The sequence below is a fragment of the Dunckerocampus dactyliophorus genome, chromosome 10 (genome assembly GCF_027744805.1).
Source record: "Dunckerocampus dactyliophorus isolate RoL2022-P2 chromosome 10, RoL_Ddac_1.1, whole genome shotgun sequence".
NCBI classification, from domain to species: domain Eukaryota; kingdom Metazoa; phylum Chordata; class Actinopteri; order Syngnathiformes; family Syngnathidae; genus Dunckerocampus; species Dunckerocampus dactyliophorus.
Window position 1 is genome coordinate 21,253,234 of NC_072828.1, and position 24,056 is coordinate 21,277,289.

Consider the following 24,056-nt stretch of genomic DNA (forward strand, 5'->3'; position numbering starts at 1 on the left):
TGACGTATATTCCACCCTTTTCCAGTCGGGGGCAATGATCTCACACCTGAGTGCATCCCTCCTCTCAGGACAACTAATGGACCAGAGACTTCTGACTCGTCATTCTACATGAATGATGCCATATACATTTCTAATTTTGCTTTTAGGTGTGGACTTGTGCTCCCCTCAAATTCATCAACCTACCTTTAGACAGATGTTTATTTCAGACTTTGCTGAACTAGTGATGTACAGTACAATGTGTGAAAATATGCGATGTTTTCTTTGACCTCCTCAGTTCCAGTATACAGTATTTGGATAGATAAAACATTTTGAGTCCATGCTAAATTATGCAGCGTTGGATGCAAATGGTGCCTTTTCAGCTGTGTACCACATGCCCTGCATAGGGAATGTCTAGACGCATTGCCAACTGGATAAAAGAGCTAACCTTTTATTTCGTTTTACGGTAGTGTTTCAGCAGTTCCCTTATAAAGTGACTCATTCTGACCGTAGAAAAACTGATATTTTTGTTGTGCTGTTAAGTCATTCTGAGGTTGTTTTATGAGAGGACTGTAAGAAATCAATTACATTTAGACCTTTCCTTGTATTTTTCACAAGTTTAACTGCATGCAATTCATGCTGATTTGGTGGGCAGCAGTACTGGTACATTGTACCCCCCATTGGGCACATAAGAGTGGCTTCATTTACTGTAGTAACTAGTAACCCTTAACAGGATAGACAATAGAAAACCAACAGTACCTATACGTGTTCTGTTAAAGCCTGCAAGGACCAAAATCCTTGACTGGACACTGGATTGTTCAGAAGGTCAGTCAAGACTGTTTCGATTGTGTGATCATAGTGCTGCGGCCTCAAATGTCCATGTAATTGACCAATATCCAGATTATTTACTTAATGTTGTGTTTGTTCAATTGGTGTAGGATTTGCAATGAAAGCGAGGATTTAAAAAAAAAACAACCTAATTGCCCATACAAAAACTTCCTTAGCATCTACTTCAAACACTACTGTGGTACTTTTTTTTGTGTTAACCCCAGTCGGAAACAAGATTTGAGTCATTGTTGCCACTCGTTTATTTCCATGGCACATCAGTTGTTCAAAATGCGCTAAGTAGATGACGACAAGGGAGAATGATGGCAGTCTAACAACAATGTGTTCCTTCACAATCAGAGAAACCAAGTTACAATTACGTGAGAGAAAGAATATTGAATAGAGGAAAATCTATGTCGTTCTTGTCACTTAATACAATATTTTATAGGAGCTTATGCAAATAAAGTTAAGTTTCACCATATTTTCTGCCATGCACATCCCACACGCCATAAAGAGTGCTGCAAACGCCTCATTGGCTCAGCTGTTCTGTGCCCATTTTTTCAGTTAACTCTTTGTCGCTGTGTGACAATGTGATGAAACCCTGCCTGCGTTGTCTCTCCCATCAATACTCATCCTGTTCTTGAGTCAATAATCAGTTTAGTAGTTGTGTTCCTTGGGGAAATGAAGATTGACAGTGTGTTGAGAGCAGTGGCGGTGCATTTTGTACCTGGGCCTTAAGTGGGGACTTAATCAGCCACATTTTTTCTTGGCAGACACTGTTAGGGCCAGTATTGTTACAAAATAATACATGTTTTTGTATATATACTGTATTGCCATTCACCCTGACGTTACACTCTGCCAAGGGCCAGCGTTGTTACCAACCGCACCATCCAGCCGCTTTTAAAAGAATGCATTCTTAACACATACAGTACATAACTGCCAGCTTGCTACGGTACCACTAATAATAAAGCAAGACACGCACTTAACCCTTTATCTTCTAATGCAGGGGTGTCAAACTCGTGCCATGGAGGGTCGAGACACTGCAGGTTTTCTTTCCAGCCCGTCACTAAAACAAGCGATTTTAATGCCCAAGAACACATGCGTGTGTACCAAAGCATCCTCTGTGAGCAACTTCTCCCAACCATCCAGCAACAGTTTGGTGACAAACAATACTTTTTTCAGCCTCGTCTTGAGGCAAAAGTGATAACTGGCTCGGGGGAACAAAATATAACATTGTGGGTCCATGGCCAGGAAACTTCCCAAAACGTACTCCCTTTGAGAACTTGTGGTCAGTCCTCAAGAGGTGGGTGGACAAACAAAAAGCTGTAAATTCTGCGCTGCCATAAGTCTGGATGTGGCCCAAAAGTGAATTGACAGCACGCCGTGGTGATTTGAAAAAGAAGGGTCAATACTGACTCTTTACCTGAACTTAATGTAACTTCCACTAAAAGCCCAAATGCTTATAATTATAGTTCAGTATGCCATAGTGACATTTGACAAAAATATCTCAAAACACTGAAGCGGCAAACTGTGAAAGCCAATACTTGTGTCATTCTCAAAACTTTTGGCCATGACTGTACGCCATTGCGAAGAAATTAATACGATTTCATGCACCATGGAACAAATACTAGAATTCAAATTGTCAATGTAGGTCAGTGCTTCTGATATTGGTAAGGCAAGCAGAGAAGGCCAAGGACCCACTGGATATTTTTTTAAATAAAATTTCCACTATTGTGAGACAGAAGGAAGCAGTAGCAGAGCTGCACATTTGTTAGAATGCAGATGAAATAAAGTTTCTTGCCTGTCAAGGCACAAAACTTCTAGAATGTACGTTTCCTTTTCGAACAGCAGATGGTGCTTTTTAACATGTCTAGCTCCACACTTCCCCTCCAGTACAGGGAGTAGAGTCCTGACAGTATAGACTTGGGTTCCAGCGCATTATCATGAATATCTTTGAGCTTCTTTTGCTTCGTGGTTGCTCTGTATTGCATAGTGCATGAGTTAGGTTAATTGGCGACTCTAAATTGTATGAACGTGAGTGTGAATGGTTGTTTGTGTGTATGTGCCCTGCGATTGGCTGGCGACCAGTCCAGGGTGTACCCCGCCTGTCGCCCGAAGTCAGCTGGGATAGGCTCCAGCATGCTCCCGCGTCCATGATGCAACATAGAAAATGGACGGATGAATGATGAAACAAACATATTCTGTGCTCAGGGAATGAGGTAGTCACTGAGTGATTTAATTGCCAGGGCGCCTGTGTGAGAAAAGGTAGCTTTTCTGTGCATCTGAGAGCAATTACATTTGGAAGTTGTTGTTGCATGCTTGACAGGGACCCCCACCCAACTCCAACCCCATCCCCAGTTTGTGTGGATCAATGAGTGTGATTTTGAGCTGTCCGGACAAGACAGTGTTGAAAGATTTATGCCTTCACTGCTGCACTTTTATCATAAAGGAATGCCACAGATACATAACCAGGTTAGCTGTATTGTGTTAGTTAACAAGACAAATAACAGTCTGATTGCATGGCACTTTCCCCAAGTACGGGGGACACGGATGGAAATGTGCTTTAGGAAGCGAAAGAGCAAAAACAGGACTCTGGGAGTGTTTTGATTGTAAATCAGGCAGCAGGGGAAGTCACACATCTTTGTGATTAGGTAAACTTGAAAAGTCTTTCATGTGAGCAATCTGTAAAACCTAAGTGGGCGCATGCTGAGATCATGATGCACCAAATCATGCAAGAATGTATTGAAATAGTTGCTTATAGTGGCTTGCAACGAGATGAAACGTGTCTTGTGGAAGCCAAGTGAGTACAAGGCAGTGTTTGTATATTTTTGGAAAAATCATCCAAGCTAAAGTGAACATGTTGCTCTGAAATACTTTCCAACATCTGTCGCCCATCAGGATGTCTGCTTTCCGAGCCACTGCTGCATTCCTGAGCCACTCCCAATACCTGGATAAAAAAAAAAAAGAAAAGCCTTCCCTGCCGTTACCCCTGAGCTCTCACGAGCCCAGTTCAAATCACACTGCAGGTATTTAGCACCAGGTGCAAGCTTCCACCGTCAGACCTTTTTTTTTTTTCTTCCTTAGGAGTCATAAAAATAAGAGACATTGGCATGAGAGCAGCATGAGTTCAGGTAAGCAAAGAGAGAGGAAGGGAGTCATGTAGTGCTTATGTGACAGGAGCAACACACTGGTACAGTAGCGCCAAAACAACTTTCTGTAACCACAAGAACAGCAATGTTACCCTTTTTCTACCCTGTCAAAATGTTTTTTTAAACCCCTGTTAAGGGAGACTGCAGCCATACTTTGAAGGGATGTTTACAACTATTTACAACAGTCCCCCGCCATTCGAGTGCCAGGAGCTACTGTAATTCACCTTAAAAGGCAACTGCTAATGAATTACGGTAGGTCAATTTGATTAAAAAAAGTAATCTAACTTGGCAATGCACCGTGTTTGTGTTTACAAGTTTATGCTTCTTTTTTTTTTTTTTTAAATAGATTGGATTGGTTTTACATCTTTAATGCAGAAAATGTATCAACATGGCCCCCGCATTCTTTAATTTTTCTGTATGTAGTCCTCGCTGGAAAATGTTTGGACACCCATCTGAAAGTGTCAAGTCCCAGCCCATTCAGAGCAGCATTTAAGACTACTGGCGTACTCTCATAGTCGTAACCTAATCTTTTGTTCCCCTGCTCACAATCAGTCAAGTGTATGGCTTAGCCAGATCAAATAAAAGGATATCATTCCAATGTGACCTCATGTCAGCAGAGAGCCTCCAGGTTTGCGTTATATAAGAAGAGATGGACTCTGCTCTTCGTCTGAGAGTTTGTGCCGGGGTCTGCCGGAGAAAATAACAACTTTGTGCCTGTGGGTGTTGTAGTTTGAAAACAGCACAGCCAGGCAGTGTCATATTTCATAAATAAACATACTTTATTTGTAGCATATAAAATTAAATCATTTTACAATTTATTCCAGTATGACTCTTAATAACCAAATAAAGTAGCTACATTTTCTTAGATAAATAATATTATTAACAACACTAAAAAAAACAAACATTCATTCATCCTTTGACATGTTTCGCTTTGTCTTTTCCATGAAGGGAGTTCACCTAGCTGCCACAAAACATGAACGATAATGCCCATGTCAGGAAGTCATGAAACCACACACTTGTTAAACAAGCTGAGTTGTGGGTTGGCGCACTAATTGATGTTGCGCGTGTGCATATGTACATATGCACACACAAGTCTACAGTCTGGGTCATGTCTGATGTTAAGGATCAAAATATACACAGTGAGTTGATATCAGCCACTAACATGAATGTACAAATATTAATTACATTGTGCTCCATAACGAAGCCAGCTTAGATGCTCCCTTAATATGAAGCAATTCTTAGTTAAGAGTGCTGATGTAGTCACAGCAAACAGTGCACTTCATAAAGTCCTCCTGATGTAAGCCCACAATTCCTTGGGAATCTAGTTACAACAAGAAGCTGGTAGTTGTTTGGTGGCCTATATACACCCCAGCATTCATCTGGGCTGCCACTTCTCTTGCTTAGGGGTTAGGGAAAGTCTTCACCAATCAGTCTATGAACTTGTGGATGTCGTTGACGAGGCGGTAGAAGGGGTAGGAGGCTTCGTTCGCATGGGGACAGTTGTGGGTGCACTTGCAGGACTCGATCACCATGATGTTCTTGTTGAAGGTCTCGCCATCCTCGCAGCGGAACTTGACACGGATGGTTCTGGTTTCGTGCGGGCTGCAGCAGCGGCCATCCACGCAGGTGCCGCAGTATTTGGGTCTGTACTTCTTCAGGCTGGAGCAGCCAGCGTAGGTGAACTTCACCGGCTGGCTGGACTTTTTGGTTCTGCTGCATTTCTTTCCTTTCTGCAAATGCAAACACAGCGGGGCTTTAGTGAGGAATTCACATCCTAAAGTGATGTCTTCTCAGTGTGTTTGGATCGCATTGTTCAGAAAGGGCTCAAGCTTACCTTAAGATTGGAGTAAAGTGACTGGGTGCATGGTCGCACTTCACAGATTCTTGTCTCCTTGACCAGCTTGCACTCGCTGTTGTTGTTGGTGACTCTGGTGGAGATGCCTGTTCCACAGCTCTTGGAGCACTGAGACCAGGGTGTGGTTTGGATGATGCACTTCTGGTTGTCAAACATGTGGATCTCAGCTTGTGGCCTGAAGGCTGTCATAAAAAAAAGAAATACAATGAGCACCCTCGACTCTCACAGAATATTCATGTAAATGGAAAGTAAAATATATTTTTTCTCACCAGCTAGCGACTTCAGTCCTCCCTTGACAATTGAAATCAGCTCATTCCTGTTGGTCAGGTCTCTTTCAAGCTCATCTGTCATCTTGTCCTTGCCAAAGATCTTCTCCAGGATGTCTGTCTCCTTGCCGTCGTCACACACCCACTCTTCACAGCACTGGCCCGCTACCTTGACCAGTCTTGGGTTGGCACAGCCCAGGTTGGGCAAGGAGAGCTCCTGAGGGCAAAGTGGGACACATCCCACTGCTCCGTCGATGCATGTGCACTGATGTTTGCAGTTAGGCTGGAAGCTCTCTCCATTCTGGTAGATCCTGCTGTTGTACTCGCACGGTCTGCCCTCTGACTTGGCTGCAAGAGGGAAAGAAAAAAAACAGGAGAGGAATGTTATTCTTCCCTGCTCTTCTGTTAGAAGACATTGCGGCCTGATAAGAATCACTTTGGGCAGCCTGAAAACCCCTTTTCATTGTGCTTTGAGGTTTTGTCTACTTTATCTACATTCCACACACAAATTTGTTAGAAGAATACATGCACAAGTGCTTTCTACACACCTCGGCAGATGCCACGAGTTGTAGCAGCAGCAAAGCTGGCCCCAAAGTTACACTCCAGCCCTTTGGTGTGGTCGCAGGGCTCCGTCAGGCTGCAGTCCTCGTTAAGCTGCCTGGCGCAAACTTTGCAACAGCCACAGCCATCCAGGACGACGCTGACGCCCGGTGCACACTTGGGCATCTCCAGGGGGCATTCACACATGGACGGGCAAGAGGAGAAAACCTGTAGAACCAAGATTAAAAACCACCTATTAAAGACTAGAAAATATAACCATCTCTGAAAGATGATTCACTCGCATTTGCATGAATATGCTTCTTTGGGGTTAATAGAAACAACTTACCAAGTTGATGCTCCCCAGAAAGGTAATGACAGCAAAAATCATCATCATCTTGGATAGTATCTTGCCAACAGGAATCCTTGTCCCAGAATTAGAAAAGTTGTGAAATTCTGTCTTGTTGGACGTGAAGTATTCCCCCTCTTTGTGTTTGCTTCTTAGAGGTCCAAGCTAGGCTTAGTGAAGCTCTCGGTAAAGTCTGCTGAGCCCCGGCACCCTCCTCTCTTTTATACTCTACTGGGAAGCTGACGTCGTCCCCGGGCTGCCTGCTGAACTGTTCCCAAACTATGCCAGGAATGTTTCTCGGCGCTTTTTCCATCCAAGACCTAAGCTCCACCCTGTCTAAACCGTGTGCTTTTTTCTCTCGCTCACTCTCCAATGGATTTTTTTCCCCCAATGGAGCCCGTAAGAACACACTTTTCCGCCTCACATTTTCCCTTCTTGTTTATCATAAACCCCCTTTCAAATTCTTCCGATCAAAAAAGTTTGTTTTTCTTCTCAAATGTGTGTATTTGTCACTCGGTATTTCTGATTTAACTGTTATATCATATTGTCAAACTAAATCATTAGTTCAATGCGTAAAGGCTATATTGGCTATTTTTTTCTGTTCAATATAAAATGGTGACGCTAACACAGGAAGTGAACAAAATTGAAATGACATCATGAAGTCTTATAAACAAACTCCTTTTCAGACACGTGGAATTGTGGCAAATGTAATCACGTGACATTAAGCTTGTCGGAAACAAATAAATTATGACCATGACCAAAAATGGCGTTATTTCAGTGGGCAGACACGGGATGATGACAACAGCGTTGCATTGATAAAGGCGTCGCCATGGAAACGCTTCCAATAGCAGTAGCTTTTTCGCATGAGAATCTGAAGGTGTGGGCTGCAATACGTTTAACGGAGTCTATTTCTGGCTCTCCGGTGCATTTATTCAGGGGAGTTAAGCGCTTCCAGATGCGCACCAGAACTCAGACGTAACAATATGACCATATTTGGTATGGCAGTAGCCGACATTATTAACATATCCCCTCCGCCACCCCCTTTTGGCAAGCAGACCACAAAGCATTCCTGACATCTTAAAGGCTTGTTAAATATGTTCTTCGTGCAGGGAAATTCCTTTGCATTCATTGCTCGGGGCAATTTGAACTTTTCACGCCATCTGTCTATCACGTTTCCGAGCGGGAGAAAAAGTAGGTCCCGTTATTAGCAAAGTGCTCCAATTCCCCACAAGAGATATTAGTGGAGTTTGTGAGCGAGAGACTAATACTTTGTGATCAAGAGGGTTATAGTATTTATTTCAGGATCTACACCTGTCTTCTGTGTGACATGCATGTTGAGACGGCTGAAGAGCCCCCCGGTGAGTTTTTTTTCCCCCCTTTTGTTTCTCACTTTTACGCACCGTGTGAATGGCGCGTTGTAGAAAAAAAAGTACCGATTCATAAAACGTGTAAGATGACTGCGTTACAGCACAAAGTGAGGACGGTTGAGAAACGCTTTTCTTCTGCGGTGGTTTGACATTGTCGGGCAACATTTAGTATTTTGCATTTTGCTGTTATTTTGACATGAACAGACTCACGAATCCTATATTTGTGTGCGGATTCAGACTGGGGGTGTGTCTCTATGTGAGTAGTCGGGATGAGCGGATCGATCCAAATATCGACAGTATCGATACCAAGGGTAGTATCAGTAATAATGATTATTTTAGTAAAATAATGTACTTTTCAGTAAAACACATGCAATATAATTTGAAATGAGTAGTATAGTTATAATAATCGCAAAGTAAATATTTAATGAAAATATAAAAGTGCCATCCTGGTAAGACAATCTGTATGCTGTACTTTTGCTTTGCTGTTTTTTTTTTTGTTTTAGAAAAAAGGTCTTTCATGAAAGCTTCCACCAGCCCTAAAATGGTTTGGCGGGGTGTCCCATAGATGTCAAAGGCCCTATCACCCATTGTTTTTAGTATCAGTATCAGATCAATACTGATGTGATGTAATTTTCTGTTCTCTTTTATGTTTAGTTCCACAAATACCTGTGTGTTTTTGTGTTGTTCGTGTTGTCACATTGTTGATATTGTTATATTTATGTGACATTAAAGTCAGGGAATAATTTATTGGACACAGGAATATTTTGGAATGAGAGCCAATATAATTGTGCATGTATAATAATTTTATTGGTTTGTTGTGTTGTCCTATATTGTTGTATATTGTTAAATTTTTCACAAATAAGTTTCCTGGTTAAAAAATGTATACAGATAAGAATCGTAATCTCAAAATTAAAGGCAAACTCATAACATCATGCAAACATATTGGAAAATTAAAAAGGTAAAAGTACAAGTTGTCGACCTCAAAATTTGCAGTATCGCCCACCACTAGGAGTAGTCTATTTGGACAGGGGGTGTGTTTATGTAAGCGCGTGAGCTGCTTTGTATTTCCAAGGAGTATCAATGCAAATGCAAATGCACTACTAACAATAAAGGTGCTCTCTATTCTGAACACCACTCATTGTTTATTTGGTGGTCAGGATCCTAAAACTGAGTTTTGAACCTGATCAATTATTGGCCGTTTATACCGAAATCCAGCTTCCATGTATGTCTGTTTTGTGGAGGTGCAATAGGGCTGGAATGTGTAATATACTGTACATATGAGGCACGTTGTATTATACAGTTTTATGATGTTTGGACATAGAGTTGCAATCAAACTTGCAGTAATTTGCATTCCATAATTAGTTGTTCATTTCAGGCTACATTTAAAAAAAACAACAAACAAGAGTTTTAAGATCTGTGCAAAGGCAAACACTGCATTTGCATTAGGAGCATAGCAGAGCTCTGGGTCACTTCTCAGGAAGTCCCAAGCCTTCCTCATAATGTGGTTGACAAATGGAACAGGACAGAATGATATGTTTAAACAACAGATTACACTGTGGTATGTTCTGAATAGATGTCATAGCTGGTATGCAGTGAGTATGAGCAACACTTCTTTGCGGGCTCCTCGAGCAGCAGGAAGTTGTGCTATGACCAAGTAAGGACACACGAGGAGGGGCAGAGGAGACAGAATCACTGAGTCAGCTCTGATGGGATGTTTAAGATAGCGGAGTACTAACTTATCAGGATAAGTATTGTGTATCTGAGCTCAACACACACAGAAATGGATGTGTGTGTGTGCCACATCTGACTTTCAGAACAGTTGAGACTTGAAAAGCTATTCCAGTTTTCCACCCAGTCTCATGCTTTTTTTGCACGTTATGGAAATTGGACCGCAACAAGCGCAACTGCAGTGGCACTGCCATTCAAGATTGTTTACCTTTCTCTTTTTTTCAACGATAGGGATTCTTTTCTGTATGCAAGAAAACTTTTGATGTCACTCTTGTTTTGTTGAGTAGGTGTTGAGTAGCTCTGAGGCCCTATCACAGGGTGAGCCCAACCACACTCTCCCAACCTTCCATCCATCCATCCATCCATTTTCTATGTCGCTTATCCTCACTAGGGTTGCGGGTATGCTGGAGCCTATCCCAGCTGACTTCGGGTGAGAGACGGGGTACACCCTGGACTGGTCGGCAACCAATCACAGGGCACATATAGACAAACAATCATTCACACTCACATTCATACCTATGGACAATTTAGAGTCGCCAATTAACCTAACATGCATGTTTTTGGAATGTGGGAGGAAACTGGATTACTGGAAAAAACCCACGCACGCACGGGGAGAACATGCAAACTCCACATAGAGATGCCCAACGGAGATTTGAAACCAGGTACTCTCCCAACATTATGACTAAAAACCTGCCAAGGGAGTTATAATTTAAAGTTGAGGTTCACTCAAAACGTGCTTAGTCATTGCAGTGTTCAATCTGCAACTGCCACTGTTCAGTGTTAAATGCATGAAAAATAGTTACACTCACAAAACATTAATGTGAGTGATAACAGTCAGTTTGGACACCATGTGATTTTTAGACATCAATACATAATTAACATTCATTCATTCATGTGGTGAAATTGGCCCCATAACTATGGACTAGCTTCTTGCTTTGCAGCTGATGTGTGTTAGAAGCAAAACAGAAGGCGTTCAAGGCGCTTCCCACAGTAAATAGCGCGTGTGATGGTGGATGTAACTTTTGAATTTCCAAATGTTCCTGTACTTTATCAATGTTATCCGTGTAGCCGAAATTGTGTGCATATTTTGCAAACGCCACATGAATAATGCCTTACACTGCAATCATTTCACAGGATGCAATTACAGTTAATATCAGAGCCACTCCATAACACTCAATTTGTGTCCTCCCCCCCCCCCAATATCCAGGATTAAATCATCCATCAAGAAACGTTATTAAAGACTGAATTGATCTTCTTCACCATACCGCAACAATTAAAACCATCTCATTTCCATTTCACTTACGACTATAACATTTTCAAAATATGGAATAGTGTTTCAGCTGCAGCCATGCAAATAAGAAAAAGGACATTCGTTCAAATGTTATTTCACTAGCTCAAAACCTCTGAGGGAGGACTTGAAATAGGAAAAAAATGCAGTTGTAAAATCAGGTCAGTCTGCTGAAAAAGAAACAAAAAAAAACCCCCATCAAAATGTTGGCCTCTTCTTTTGTCACAAATGGAATTTTCTGCCGTGACTTTACATCGACTGACCTTAATTGTATTTACAAAGACGCAACGTCAAACCGTAAATCTCAGTGGAGTTATTCAGCGATTGAGTCTTCACTCTATGGAATTTCCTCCTGCTTGCTAGTTTTGCATAATCTTTTTAAGTCCTTATATTTCACTTCCCCAACATTTTCCAGACATTCCTTTGTTGTCAGCCTTAAGGTCACTTTCATGCATGTCTCTGCTCAGTGTGCAACAATACAAGTGACCGCCTCCTTTCCTGTCAAGGAAACGTGTCTGCAGTGAATATTTCACTCAGATTTCTATTGTTTAAAAGCATCTTGCATCCAAAGCAACTGGCGATACTGCTGGAATGCCTCAGGATACGCTGTCTTAATTCGCCTAATTATCACCTGGAAATAGACCGCCTCTTTTAGGATCAATGCAGTCGGTGCAATTGCTTGCAGTTAAATATGCCCTATGCACCTGTGTAATCAAGCATGTCACGTTATATTGAGAGAATCTCATCATAATCGAATCAGACAAATACGAGGCAGTGTTTCTGCTGCTTCATCCACAGCTGGTGGATTGGGTCTGCTTTCATTCATTGCTTTCATAGCTGCACAATGTACCAGGCAGGTGTGCTGGAGTATGAGGGTTTTCCTTCATCTAACTAAGCCAAATTCCTCAGCATGGAGAGAAAAGGGGGAAAAAAAGAGAGGGGGGTCTCTTCTCGGGCCACGTCTTTCCATGATGAGGAATGATGGAAAAAGAGTCCTGGTGTCTGGGTGGCTGCAGGTGTTTGTGTCAGGGGGGCTCTGGTTGGTGAGCCTGGCTGGAGTGGGAAAAAAAGGAATGTGGGGCTCCTGGAATGTTTCGAGCAGACTGAGATAATTGAGGGAATCTGGAACAAGAAAAGACAAACCAAGGTCCCGCAGTGGAAGAATGTGCTTCTGGGATGCCTGAAGAAACATTCCGTCCATTCAGACCGCTTCACTGAGCCCAAAACCTGCCTCAGATGGTATCTTTTAAGTCCCATTTCTTTCCTCCTAACACATTCAGTACACACTTCTCCTCATGTACACCTCAAATACTGCTGGACAGGAAGTACTATTTACCTCCTTGACGTATTTTAAAAGTTTTATTCCTATATCTACCCTAATTTCTGGACTATAGAGTTCACCGGTATATAAGCCATATATATTACCGGTCTATAAGCGGTCTATAAGCAGCAGATGTCCACGTCGTAACATGCGATATTTAGAATACACAACATTTTTGTTAAACTTTTGATTAAATAAATGTTTGTTTTTTTTTTTCCCAAACAGCGCCGAATAGTACTTGTGGCATGGCTAGTTAATCTGCATCCTACCAGAAAAGTTATTCATTGCCATCTTCATTCTCCTTCTGGGACCTAAAGCTACTAAAGTTGTCTTCTTCAGTGTCAGAGTTGAACAACTCTCCTAAGTCCTTCGTCACACGCTTGTCAGTTTCTCTCTCTCTCTCTTTCGTTGTCACTCTTGGTTTCACTTTCATCTCGAGGTAAATTAGCCCTTTAGCTTGAGGTGTCCTCTTCATCATGCAGTAGTCCGGCATTTCGAAACTTGTTGGTGAGAGTGGATTTTTTTAATTTTTTGACACACTATTAAAAAAGACACTATAAACCTTGCAATCCTAGCTTTACTTGATGTTCTCAGCATCACTTGCTAGCGGCGATGATGAGACGTGAGATGCTTTTTTTCATTGGACTTCAACATCTGTCACGATCCAAGCAGTCCAAACAGAAGCTGTTGTGATTCTACTACACTTGATCAAACTTACTTAAGATTTTTCAGATCAAAACATGTTCGCTGCATAAGACTTCAAATGTGATATTAGCGTCCACTTCACTCACCCAATTCACTACTTCCTGAAGCTGCATTCGAAGCATCATGGGAACTGTAGTTCTTTTAGTTACAAATTAGCCACATCACTGTATAAGCTGTAGGGTTAAAAGTGTGAGAAAAAATTAGAGGTTTATGCACCGGAAATTGCAGTACTTCATTATCATCTCAAGCCATCACGGCAGGTCTTTCACATTGTCATGGCATTCATGATAATAGCCTGGAGTTGTGACAAATATTGCAGATTTTATTTATTGCACATAGGCAAAACAAGGTGTTAATTTCATTAATGTACTGCTGACTTTGTAGGTTCACCCCCTTACGAAGTGGGGACAGTCTAGAACTTTAATGCTAGGTTTACTCTAACTGAGGCAGAATGTAAAAAAATACAATACATTTAAAAATGCTATGAATTAATTTATATTTGAGGGGAATAAGTATTTGATCCAAGAACAAGAATTCTGACCGAATTAGTCCAGTCCCTTTTGGAAAGCACTCTTAAGCTTAATAACACACTTTGCTGTCATGGATTGAAATCCTGCAGTGCCTGCAAGGTCCCACCTTTTCAAAAATGCACATGTGCAGGCCCGACTGAAGTTTAAACACCTGAATGACTCAGACAAGGCTTGGGAGAATGTGATGTGGTCAGATGAGACCATACTTGAGGTCTTTGGCATCAACTTAACTCAACGTGTTTAGAGGCAGATAAACGGTGAATATGACCCGAACAATGTCATCCCTACTGTCAAACATGGAGGTGGAAATGGGAACGTTGTGCTTTGGGGCTGTTGGTCTAACCAAAATCCCTCCAATGCAACCCTGGTGACCAACTGCAAGAAACATCTGACCTCTGTGTTCGCCAACAAGGGTTTCTTCACCATGCACGAGCCGCATTTTTGTGCCACAAACTGGGATCAAATACATATTTTTCTCTCTATATCTGTTTTTGGCAGTGATATAAGGAGAAAATGTACTTCACCAGGCACTTCATTAGAGGCGGTGTACACCCTACAATGGTAAAAAGACATTTCTTATGATAAGAGGTTGATCGATAGGCCAACTATTGGTCTGTCAATCTAGCTGTCTTCTATCTACTGTATCTCATTCAACATCCTGACGCCAAATCGTAAATGTTTGCTGGGTTGTTCTGATGGTCTAGTGCAGGGTTCCAAGGGCAAGAAATGTTCTCGATAGACACTCTGAGCCAGATGCTATTGTTCAAAAAAGTAATTTAAAAAAGGATTTCCGTGGAGATATTCCCCCGTTGCCCCATCCATGAATAATCGGGGGGGATGGACTGCGTCAGTGTGTTGACGTTTCATCGGAAAATATTTTTTTGAAACGGTGTTTACTATGTTACAAAGTAAACACGTGGGCATCCCCCATTTTCAGTAAATGTATATTTCCTAGTCCGGTTGCTGTTAAACATCCAATTTTCAGTGTCTACTTTTCTTTTTTTCAGGGTTGATAATGCCGTATTCGTTTAAATGTGAGCTGTCTTCTTCTACCGCTGCCTCAACACCTCACTGTTGCCTCCTGCAGAATGGAGGAAGTACTGCATGAATGAGCACTTCTCTATAGACTAATTAGTGTGTTATTTGAGGGATGTTTGGCCAGCCAAATGAAAAGGTTTGGCCTTAATGCGAACCCTTAGTCTGATGGTTGACTCACCTGACTTCCAGTCAGTGAAGAATGTGAGTGTGAACAGTTTATGTCTCTATATATACCCTGTGACAGTGCCTGACCCCCAAAGCCCAAAGTCAGCGGTAGAGGAAATTGATGAATGGGCGGATGCTGTGCAGTTCCACACTACTACAAACTGGAATTGTGAGGGTAACTATTACTAAACAAAGCCAAAACTATGCCAAAACTGAGCATCGTTAGTGTTTGGATAAAGCTTTTTGGTAGATTGTGCAGGTGTATGAGCGTACGCAAATCCACATTTTTCTTCTGACATTTTTGAGAAGTTAACTCCCAAGTAAATACACATACGCATATAATGTTTATAGTGGCCCACATGCCGATGACGAATTCTGTACTTCTGTATATATGATTTATTAATTGCTCTAACTGGGAGGAAAGCATAGGTAGTGGTGTAATGCTGCTTGAAGGCTGTTTTGTTGGTTCAGTGTGAAATTGATGGAAGCGAAGGTTGAGGGTGTAGCTAGCTGCACATGTTGGGTTTAACGCCTCTCAGGCTGACAGGCTGCTGGGCTCCACGTGATGGTCGCTGCGCGTCACCGCGACTCGCCTGGAGACTGGAGCGCGACTCACTGACAGTCAATGAAGCAGCCTACTGTCAATTAAGAATTAACCCAACATAGTGAAAAGGTGGTGTGTAAGCAATCCAGGCAGCATCGTGATAGCCGATGGTCACTGATTCGTTAGAGTGCTCTGCGGGTTTGATTTCCCCCTATATTTACGCGTGCCAAGTGAAGGAAAAAACATGGCTGGTTTAATGGCAGGTTTTGGTCGTTACACCCACGCCATCGTCCGGGGAACCCCTGAGTCTTTGGCTAAAGGGGCGCTCCGGAGCAGCCAGGCAGAGGTGGACGTGACCATCGCTCAGAGGGAGCACGATGCTTACGTCCACGTCCTGAGGACCACGCTCGGGCTCGAGATATTGGAGCTGCCCGCTGATGAGACGCTCCCGGATTGCGTGTTCGTGGAGGATGCCGCCGTGGTGTGCGGGGACACGGCGCTCATCACCAGACCCGGTGCAGAGAGCAGGAGAGGAGAGGTAGGAAAGTGACAACATATGCTCCGCACCATGGATCACTGTCACCTAAAATAACATCTGATGTTAGCGTGGAGAGAAAGTCTTTTCTTTCTCACTTGACACTTTCACCGGAATAAATAACTGTCAGTCAATATTAACACGCGATCCCAAATATAAATGTGAACTGTTATTGCATATACTGCCTGCTTCTCCCTCCAAATATTTAATTGCATCCCCAGTCGAGTCCATAACACTTTCGGAAATCCGCATCACAATTTAAGCACATACCATTGTGCACCATCATGCACAAAGAAATGGATTAAGCACAGGCAACGCCCATCAGAGACCACAATTCGTTATTCTTCAATTTTACACAAAATGTGCTGCACACTTATCAAGTTTGCAAAAAACAAAATTGGGGAAAACGATAGTGTTTTAAAGAAACTTGCAAATACTAAGAATTGTATTTCTGCAGTTGAGTCTTGTATCATGTTTTGTTTTTGGACTCCATGCTGACATGGAGAATGAGGTGTGTGTTCGTATGGGTGAGAGAGAAAGAGAGAGAGAGAGAATGAGGAAACAACGGTTGGTTGGCTTCTGTAAAAGCTGCTGTCATTTCACATCACAGTCACTTTATTTGGAACAGTGGCTCTAATGGGGCCTGTTCCCACTGTTGTATTGATGGAAAAGCTCTGGCAATGCTGCCCTCAGCACACCACATATATTCACATCTTTTTATGCTGATCATGGTGCAAATGCTTATGTGCATACGCTCGGGCATTGACAGGCGGTGCACAAGCCAACACACTGCAATGTTAAACTTTACACTAGAGTTTTAGGTTCGCTGCCCTTAAGGTTACCGTGACATTCAGAATGTCAGCTGTGATGAATGAAGAGCAAGTGAAGTTCAAGGTAGATGACCGTAAATGATGTGTTTGCAAAGACTTCGACCACAAATTGATTTTAATTTATCAATGCTTTAATGACTCTTCACTGTTGTGTAGTGTGGCAGTTGCAAGGTGGATACAGTAAATCCTCACTTTTCACAGGCGTCAAGTACCAGGACCCCCCACGAATGGCCGAAAACATAATTCATATGCTCATATGAGAGTCTGCGACGGGAGACTCTCGTGTCGCAGCAGTCTCCATCCGTGCATGTAAACAATGTGAAACATACACACACAACAATGGACAGGCGAGGAAATAACGCAGAGTGACTGAGAGGTCTGACTTTTTTGTTAGCAATGGTTTTGTGATGCAAATCTATTACTCTTTCATGTATATTTCATATTGTTTTGAGAAGTCAAACTCTTCGCTTAAATGACCCCAGCAACGAACAGGAGCTGCATTCCTCCTCACCGAAATCCGACCAGAACTCCGCTCACGGAACAAGGTGGGGAGTAAGTCACTATTGATACACTGCCCTACTGATGGGGATGGCATACAACTTCATGTCAAACAATCCGAACCATCCCTTTGACCTTTTCAAATGATCAGCGATGATCCGATGATGTTGGTTGTTGTTGCGTGACATGTAAGAAGCTGCTCGCACAAATGGTGCTTCGCTTCCTTGAGTCATCTTTAACCTTTTCAAAATACTTCCACATTTTGGTTGATTTTTAGTAGCCATTATGAGCCATTAAGTCAGTCGATGTTAATAGTCTTCAAGTGTTCACAGCTAGCGTTCACCTCAGTTCCTTTGGCTTGTGCCACTGAAGCAGATGATTTTATAAATGCGTGGCAAGTATAGGTGTTCTGTTAAACACACACATCATTTTCAATTCTTTATTAGCACAAATAAGGCTATTTTTGTATCAAAATAGACTATTTATAACAAAAACAAACGGTGTGACTGTTAGTCGAATCCGACTCCGAATTGAATTGTCGAATAATCGACAATTCTAAAACACCGCTAGTCCACACACATATTTTCCTCTAACATAATCGTTGGCCAAGTGGTTAGCATGTTTGCCACACGGTCAGAAGATCGGGAAGACCTGGGTTTGAATCTCCGCTTGGGCATCTCTGTGTGGAGTTTGGATGTTCCCCTCGTGCGTGGATTTTCTCCATGTCTACATGTGCCCTGCGATTGGCTGGCGACCAGTCCAGCGTGTACCCCGCCTCTCGCCCGTAGTCAGCTGGGATAGGCTCGAGCACACCCCCGCGACCCTAATTAGGATAAGCGGCATAGGAAATGGATGGATAGATAATAGTTGAATGAGGGAATGCAGTTTTTTTAGAAAGAGCTGATGCTGAGCTAACATGCTGTAGAAATGTTGATGTTTTATTCCAAACAAATTTACATATTTTGTTTATATTTTTCTGTTTTCACATCATTTGTTGGAACGGTTTAAAGTAAAAATTCTCAATTTAATTGGGAGTATTTGGGAGTATTAATTATGGAAAAACTAGGGCTAGGATGGTGACACGTCCATTCATGTCGCTGGATTCACTTTCTGTATTGCCGCACAGTCACAGTATGTGAAATGCCTTTTTGTTCTTACAATGTTTTGTATTCTATGACTTAAATATTATTCTGGAACATTTTAGTGCCTTCTTTTTGGAGATGTTGCCTATTGTCTACACACCAGCAAAGAGCCAAAATGAATCAGTTCAGAACACGACACACTGTTCTGGTAAAACGATCAAATGGCTCATCAGGCTCAGGATCGTAATGAAACATGGTTGCAAATAAGTGTGTGAGTTCGTCTGTGACAATTTATATCCAGATTATCTAACAATGTCAAATATCAGACAATCAATCATTTAAATGAAACTGAGAATTGTCACTTCGATCTTGATCTTGGCAGTAGTGAGCTTGACTCTGAGTAGTTGTTTGGCACTTGAGGCTTTGTACAGTACTTCCATTAAGTGCTTCTTGTGTCTTTTTAAGACTATATACTGATCAAAATTTTGAGACTAGTTGAAAAATTGGCAAAAAGTTGGCTTGCGACCAGTGCAGGGTTACCCTGCCACTCGCCCAAAGTCAGCTGGGATAGGCTCCTGCACACCCCCGCCACCCTAGTGAGGATAAGCGGCATAGAAAGTGGATGGATGGATGTATGGATGGATAGTTTGATGCGTGAATAAGAGGCATCTTGCAAGTCCATGTTTATTGCCCTCATTTTACTTGAGAGGGCATCAAGTGTAGACTACAGATTTTTGATGGGCTTTTTGAGTTGTTTTTTTTTTTTTATGTTAAAGGTGCTGGCCCTCTTCGGCGCGCTCAACCAACAAATACAAGACCAATACTAGCAGATGTTACCTATAGTTGTTTAAAATAACAGGTTGAACAAATAAATATTTGTCAAATGTGTCACAATTCAAGAAGTCATTTATTGAAACACACACAAGCACGAGTCTTAAATGTCTTATATTCTGTGATTATATCTAATTTATTAGGTAGTATGACTGGAAAGGTGTTATTTAATGTCTAGAGGGCTCTAATAATGTATGTAGGTCAAAAACAGGTGTTCTATGCTCTAACTATGAAAATATGCAATAAACAAGGGATTACTGGTAAACAAATGTTTCTGCATACACTATATTGGCGACATGCTGACAAACAGACATCACCATCACGGTGGGCTCACCCCGCGCACTTAATTTGAGAGGTTTCTGCCCTTGATTTGGTCCAAAAAATGTGCAAATTTAGTGATTTTTACTTAAGAAAGTGTTTACGATTGGAATCATACAGGAAATACATTTATAACACAGTTTAATAGACAAATATTAATATTAATATATAAATATGCAAGGCATTTTGGAGTATGAAACATAACAAATATCAGGAGAATTTCAACTGGGGCGAGTCATGCCACTCGAAATATTCAGATATTCACTTCTGGTCATGTGACACGACAGGGTGATGACGTCACTGTTTTCAGAAAGCAGTGGTTTGCTTATAGCTCGTGTTGACCCGATAGTTTTGCTACCTCGGCATCATAGCTAAATTCATCCATTGGTCGTGTTTTTAAGTTTGCATCCCTGAATAGTTTTCACAAATGCGCTTGAACACTTTCTAATGAAGAGCTAATCGTGACTGGTTTGAGTACAGACTAGGTGGAACATTTGGAATGAACCATAGCTATCAAAAGTTTCACAGAGCAATTGCAACAGTTATTTTTCAGCTTTCGGTCAGGTGTGTTACTTCCATCTCTACATTTAATACTTGCCACATCTTTTAAAGGCATATTGTTTCAGGCATTTACTGTGGGCAGGCTTGCTGTGACTGGAAAATAATGGTCATTAAAAAGTGGTCAAATCTGCCATAACGTGTAAAAGCTTAGGTGTGAATTAAGGTCTGCAGACAGGATGGAAACTTCTGCCCCACAGACACAATATTTAGGTCATGTTTTTATAGACCTAATATTTAGGTTCAGTCCTACAAGTTTATGTCTCTGTGAAGGCCTCTTTCCGGTCACGCCTCACACAGCTCCCTCCAGACTAACACCATACTCCATAGACACCTTGTTTTGACTAGACAGCTTGCAGATGCAAATTCCTAGGCATCTTCGCCTTTCTTATAGGACTTCCTTTATGGAACTTGCCTGGTTTCCTTCAGGGAGACTTGACACCCATCTGTGAATGGAACAGGAGGTTGCAATACCTGGAACCTACTCAGGAGTTTGTGGCATGGGGTCAACTTGACTTCCCCAACTGTCTGTCACATTCCTATTGCATTTAACTTTCCCCTGAAGATTGGTCGGAATTTGTGTCTGGTGTGTTTGTCCATTCATAGCATTGTCATACTGCTGCCTTTCACTCATTTTCTTGCATGAAAAACCCCAAATCCCAAAGAAATTAACATTCACCAAGCATGATTCAGGATCCTAATTCCTACAGTTGACTGTCTTGCTAAAAAAAGACATATCTTGACTGACTGACTGTATATAGGTTAGCTTACAGCAGGAAAATTTATTATATTACTAGTAATATGACAATTGTGGTTGTAATTTATTGTGTCTTGCTGGAACGAAAATGTGCTTCTATTGAAAACACATTTTTACAGCATGAAATTGTATCTCCAATAATCTTTTTGGATTGAAGCCCTACTAAGTTAGACCATACATGAAAATGCAATCTACCAAACTGTACAGAAATCCAAGGACAATATGATTTCCTTACAGTATGCAGGCACTGTCAGAGAATTTTATTTTTGATAGCAAGCAAACAAAACTGCGGCCACTTTCGGAGCAATACAGTCGCTCCTCGTTTAGTGGTTAGTTGGTTCTGGTTCCAGACCCGACCACGATAAATGAATTTCTGCCATATACGATTCAATGTTAATAAATGCAATATTTTCGTAGTTAGAGCTCAGAAAACCTGTTTGTGACTTTCTAAGTACAGTTTTTAACATTATTAGACATGTGATAACACATGGTGCAACTCTTATGCTGCAGGGACTTGAGACAGCCGCTAGCTAGCAAGCTAACTAGTTAGCCTCTAATTTATTTCTTCTAAAGAAGCCTAAAACGTACCACTTTCACACGGAGTGAGAGGACAACTTTTTTTCATTCGGACATTCCATGGCTGACTTCATGACTTCATGCAGTGTTAAGGTAATGTAATGTAAGTTAATGTCTCATTTTTTTTGTGTCATTACTGCCGCTAAGTGACCAGAATACTTACATGTATATCACTTGTATTTCAATATGTTTTGACTGATAGTACAGTCTACCACAAAACAGCGGCCATTGATTCATTATTTTCTGAAAAAACCCGATATAACGAGGGAGTGATAATTGAACTGCGATATTGCGAGGGACAACTGTGTGGCAGAGACGTCAACAAAGTTTTAATGCAGCTTAGTGAGTATTTGAAGGACTTACTTCACAAGTGCCTCCTCTATGAATTTTTGTGTTTTTTCTGTCGGCAAAGAGAATACATGAGATGAAGACTAGAGAACCGGAACCTTTTTATAGAACCTTTTGCGACTCAGGAAAGTGGTATCCACTGTCGCTGATGTGGCTGCTCAGTACGGTACTGTGTGTTAAGAGACAAGACATCAATAACTAAAGAAACACAGGAACTATGCGAGGTACGGATGCGGACTTGAGTCAGACTCGAGTCACAATTTTGATGACTTTGAACTGGACTTGGACTTTGACATCGTTGACTTGAGATTTGACTCCGACATTAGTCTGATGGCTTGGAAATACTCGTGATATTCAGTGAAAAGTCAGACCTTCTGGAACGGATTAACGATGCTAATCAAGGTTCCACAGTGTAAGGTTTAATGATGGTGGTCACTCGACGAATTATTTTAATTTGAATTAATATCAGTAAGTCAAACAGTAAACAGTAAACTGGATCAGCGGCTGTAATTGAAAATTACGGTCATACTGTCATAGTTTGTACTGCCATGTAGGTGAGCACATACAGTATACCTACCGTCTTGGGTAAGCACTGAAAAATAAGCAGACCAGAAAGAATACTACACACACACACACACCATCCTTCCATCATTATCCCACATGCATATGTACGCATGCACACACACACACACACACGCACACACCATCCTTCCGTCACCTCGGATGATGCACAGTGCAGCAGGCTGCGAGACAGCTGCAGGAGACACGCAAACAGGAACTCTTCTCGGCCTCGCATGATGACCTGGTCACACTGAGCCGTCAGTGCGGGTGTGTGAATGTCTGGTTTGGTATGTGAGACCCAGCAGTAGAACTCAGGAAGTAGACCAGGCACCAGGGTGTTTGAGGGGAAAAAAAAAAAAAAAAAGATACGCAGGTCAGCGATGACAAAGAAAAAGTGTTAACTGTAGACATGGAGAAATTTCTTAAGTCTTGTAAAATGTAAAGCATGCTTTTATGAATTATACATATACAGAAAAGAGTCTGAGAATGTTTTACGTCTATCAGTAGCTAATATGATGTGATTGCATCCTAAGGATTAGTAACAATAATGAAAATAATGCTTTAGGTTACATGATTAACCCGTTTACATGCACGACATGCAAAAAAACCCTGTACGGACAACGTCTCGACGCACGGAAAACGTCATGACGCAATGCGCGTCATTTCCGGTTCTTCTTCCTGTTTCCAAGATCAACAACACGGGCACGGCGGATAATGAACGTCTTCGTTTGCGTTTTGGTGCTGGTACTGACCCACCACCAGTACTTGGCACTATTCTGTTTCGCTTTCTTCATTAATGGAAGGCGAGAACGTGAAGAAATTGGAAATGGAGCCGGAGCTGTGCCATCCATTTGCGGTACTTTCTACCGTCAAGAAAAGACACAACGTTCCTGTCTTTCACCACACTAACGAGGTGACTTGTTTCCCCCTCGCTCCAAAAGTGTGGGGTTTTGCGTGTCGTCATGTTTACAAGTAGTTCCTGCCAAGGACACAAGATTCCTTTTGAACAGAACATGCGCAGAACACAAATTAATGTTCCTTTTAATCGGGATATCCCGATAGGCGTATACATGACCCGATTTTCGGGTTAGAAAAGGAGTAACCAGGGCTAATACCGTATTCGGGTTTTTAAAAACCGGAATATGAGCATATTCTTTTGAAACACAGGAATATGAGCATATTCCGTTTTTTTAAAAGTGTTATTGGTGTTTACATGGCCGTGCGCGACCGGGTTATTGCTAATATTCCGGTTATGATAGGGTTATCTACGATAGGACTGCATGTAAACGTAGGCAGTATCAAAAAACTAGTTTGACTGTCAATGCAATTTTTTGTGAGGAACATATTAACATTCTTAACTGTTATACAAGTGGAAGAATAACTGAACTGAACTTATTATTAAGAAGTAAAAACTATTGAACACTATTTAGGGTAATTGACGAAGGCTTGAGGAGTGGCAATCTGTATGGTGACATGGGAATCTTACTGGTCCAAATGAGATTCCACTGACTTCAAATAC

At 41.7% G+C, this 24,056-nt stretch overlaps 2 protein-coding genes across 4 annotated transcripts in view; one reads left to right on the top strand and one right to left on the bottom strand.

Moving 5' to 3' along the window:
* Nucleotides 1-4,714: 4,714 nt before the first annotated feature.
* Nucleotides 4,715-7,188, bottom strand: ccn1 (cellular communication network factor 1). Its single transcript, XM_054789603.1, has 5 exons — nt 6,958-7,188; nt 6,620-6,839; nt 6,075-6,419; nt 5,785-5,987; nt 4,715-5,680 (listed from the first exon to the last, which is right to left on the bottom strand). Exons 1-5 carry the CDS (start codon nt 7,003-7,005, stop codon nt 5,378-5,380), a joined length of 1,119 nt encoding a protein of 372 aa, XP_054645578.1. The 5' UTR covers nt 7,006-7,188; the 3' UTR covers nt 4,715-5,377.
* An 876-nt stretch (nt 7,189-8,064) lies between these two features.
* Nucleotides 8,065-24,056, top strand: part of ddah1 (dimethylarginine dimethylaminohydrolase 1) — a 73,114-nt gene continuing 57,122 nt past the window's right edge. The window contains exon 1 of one of the 3 annotated variants that reach the window (XM_054789357.1): nt 8,065-8,315. In XM_054789357.1, the coding sequence (XP_054645332.1) occupies nt 8,289-8,315 (27 nt within the window). In that variant the 5' untranslated portion in view covers nt 8,065-8,288. Of the gene's footprint in view, nt 8,316-15,591; nt 16,182-16,803; nt 17,073-24,056 lie in introns of those variants that run through there. The other 2 variants (XM_054789355.1, XM_054789356.1) reach the window with 2 other exon arrangements.

Excerpts from the sequence above, each read along its gene's own strand:
- ccn1 (XM_054789603.1), bottom strand. The coding sequence starts at position 7,005 with ATGATGATGATTTTTGCTGTCATTACCTTTCTGGGGAGCATCAACTTG. Across the intron at positions 5,988-6,074 it reads AGGACTGAAGTCGCTAGCTG|CCTTCAGGCCACAAGCTGAG; the intron begins GTGAGAAAAAAT and ends TTTTTATGACAG. Across the intron at positions 5,681-5,784 it reads CACTTTACTCCAATCTTAAG|AAAGGAAAGAAATGCAGCAG; the intron begins GTAAGCTTGAGC and ends TTGCATTTGCAG.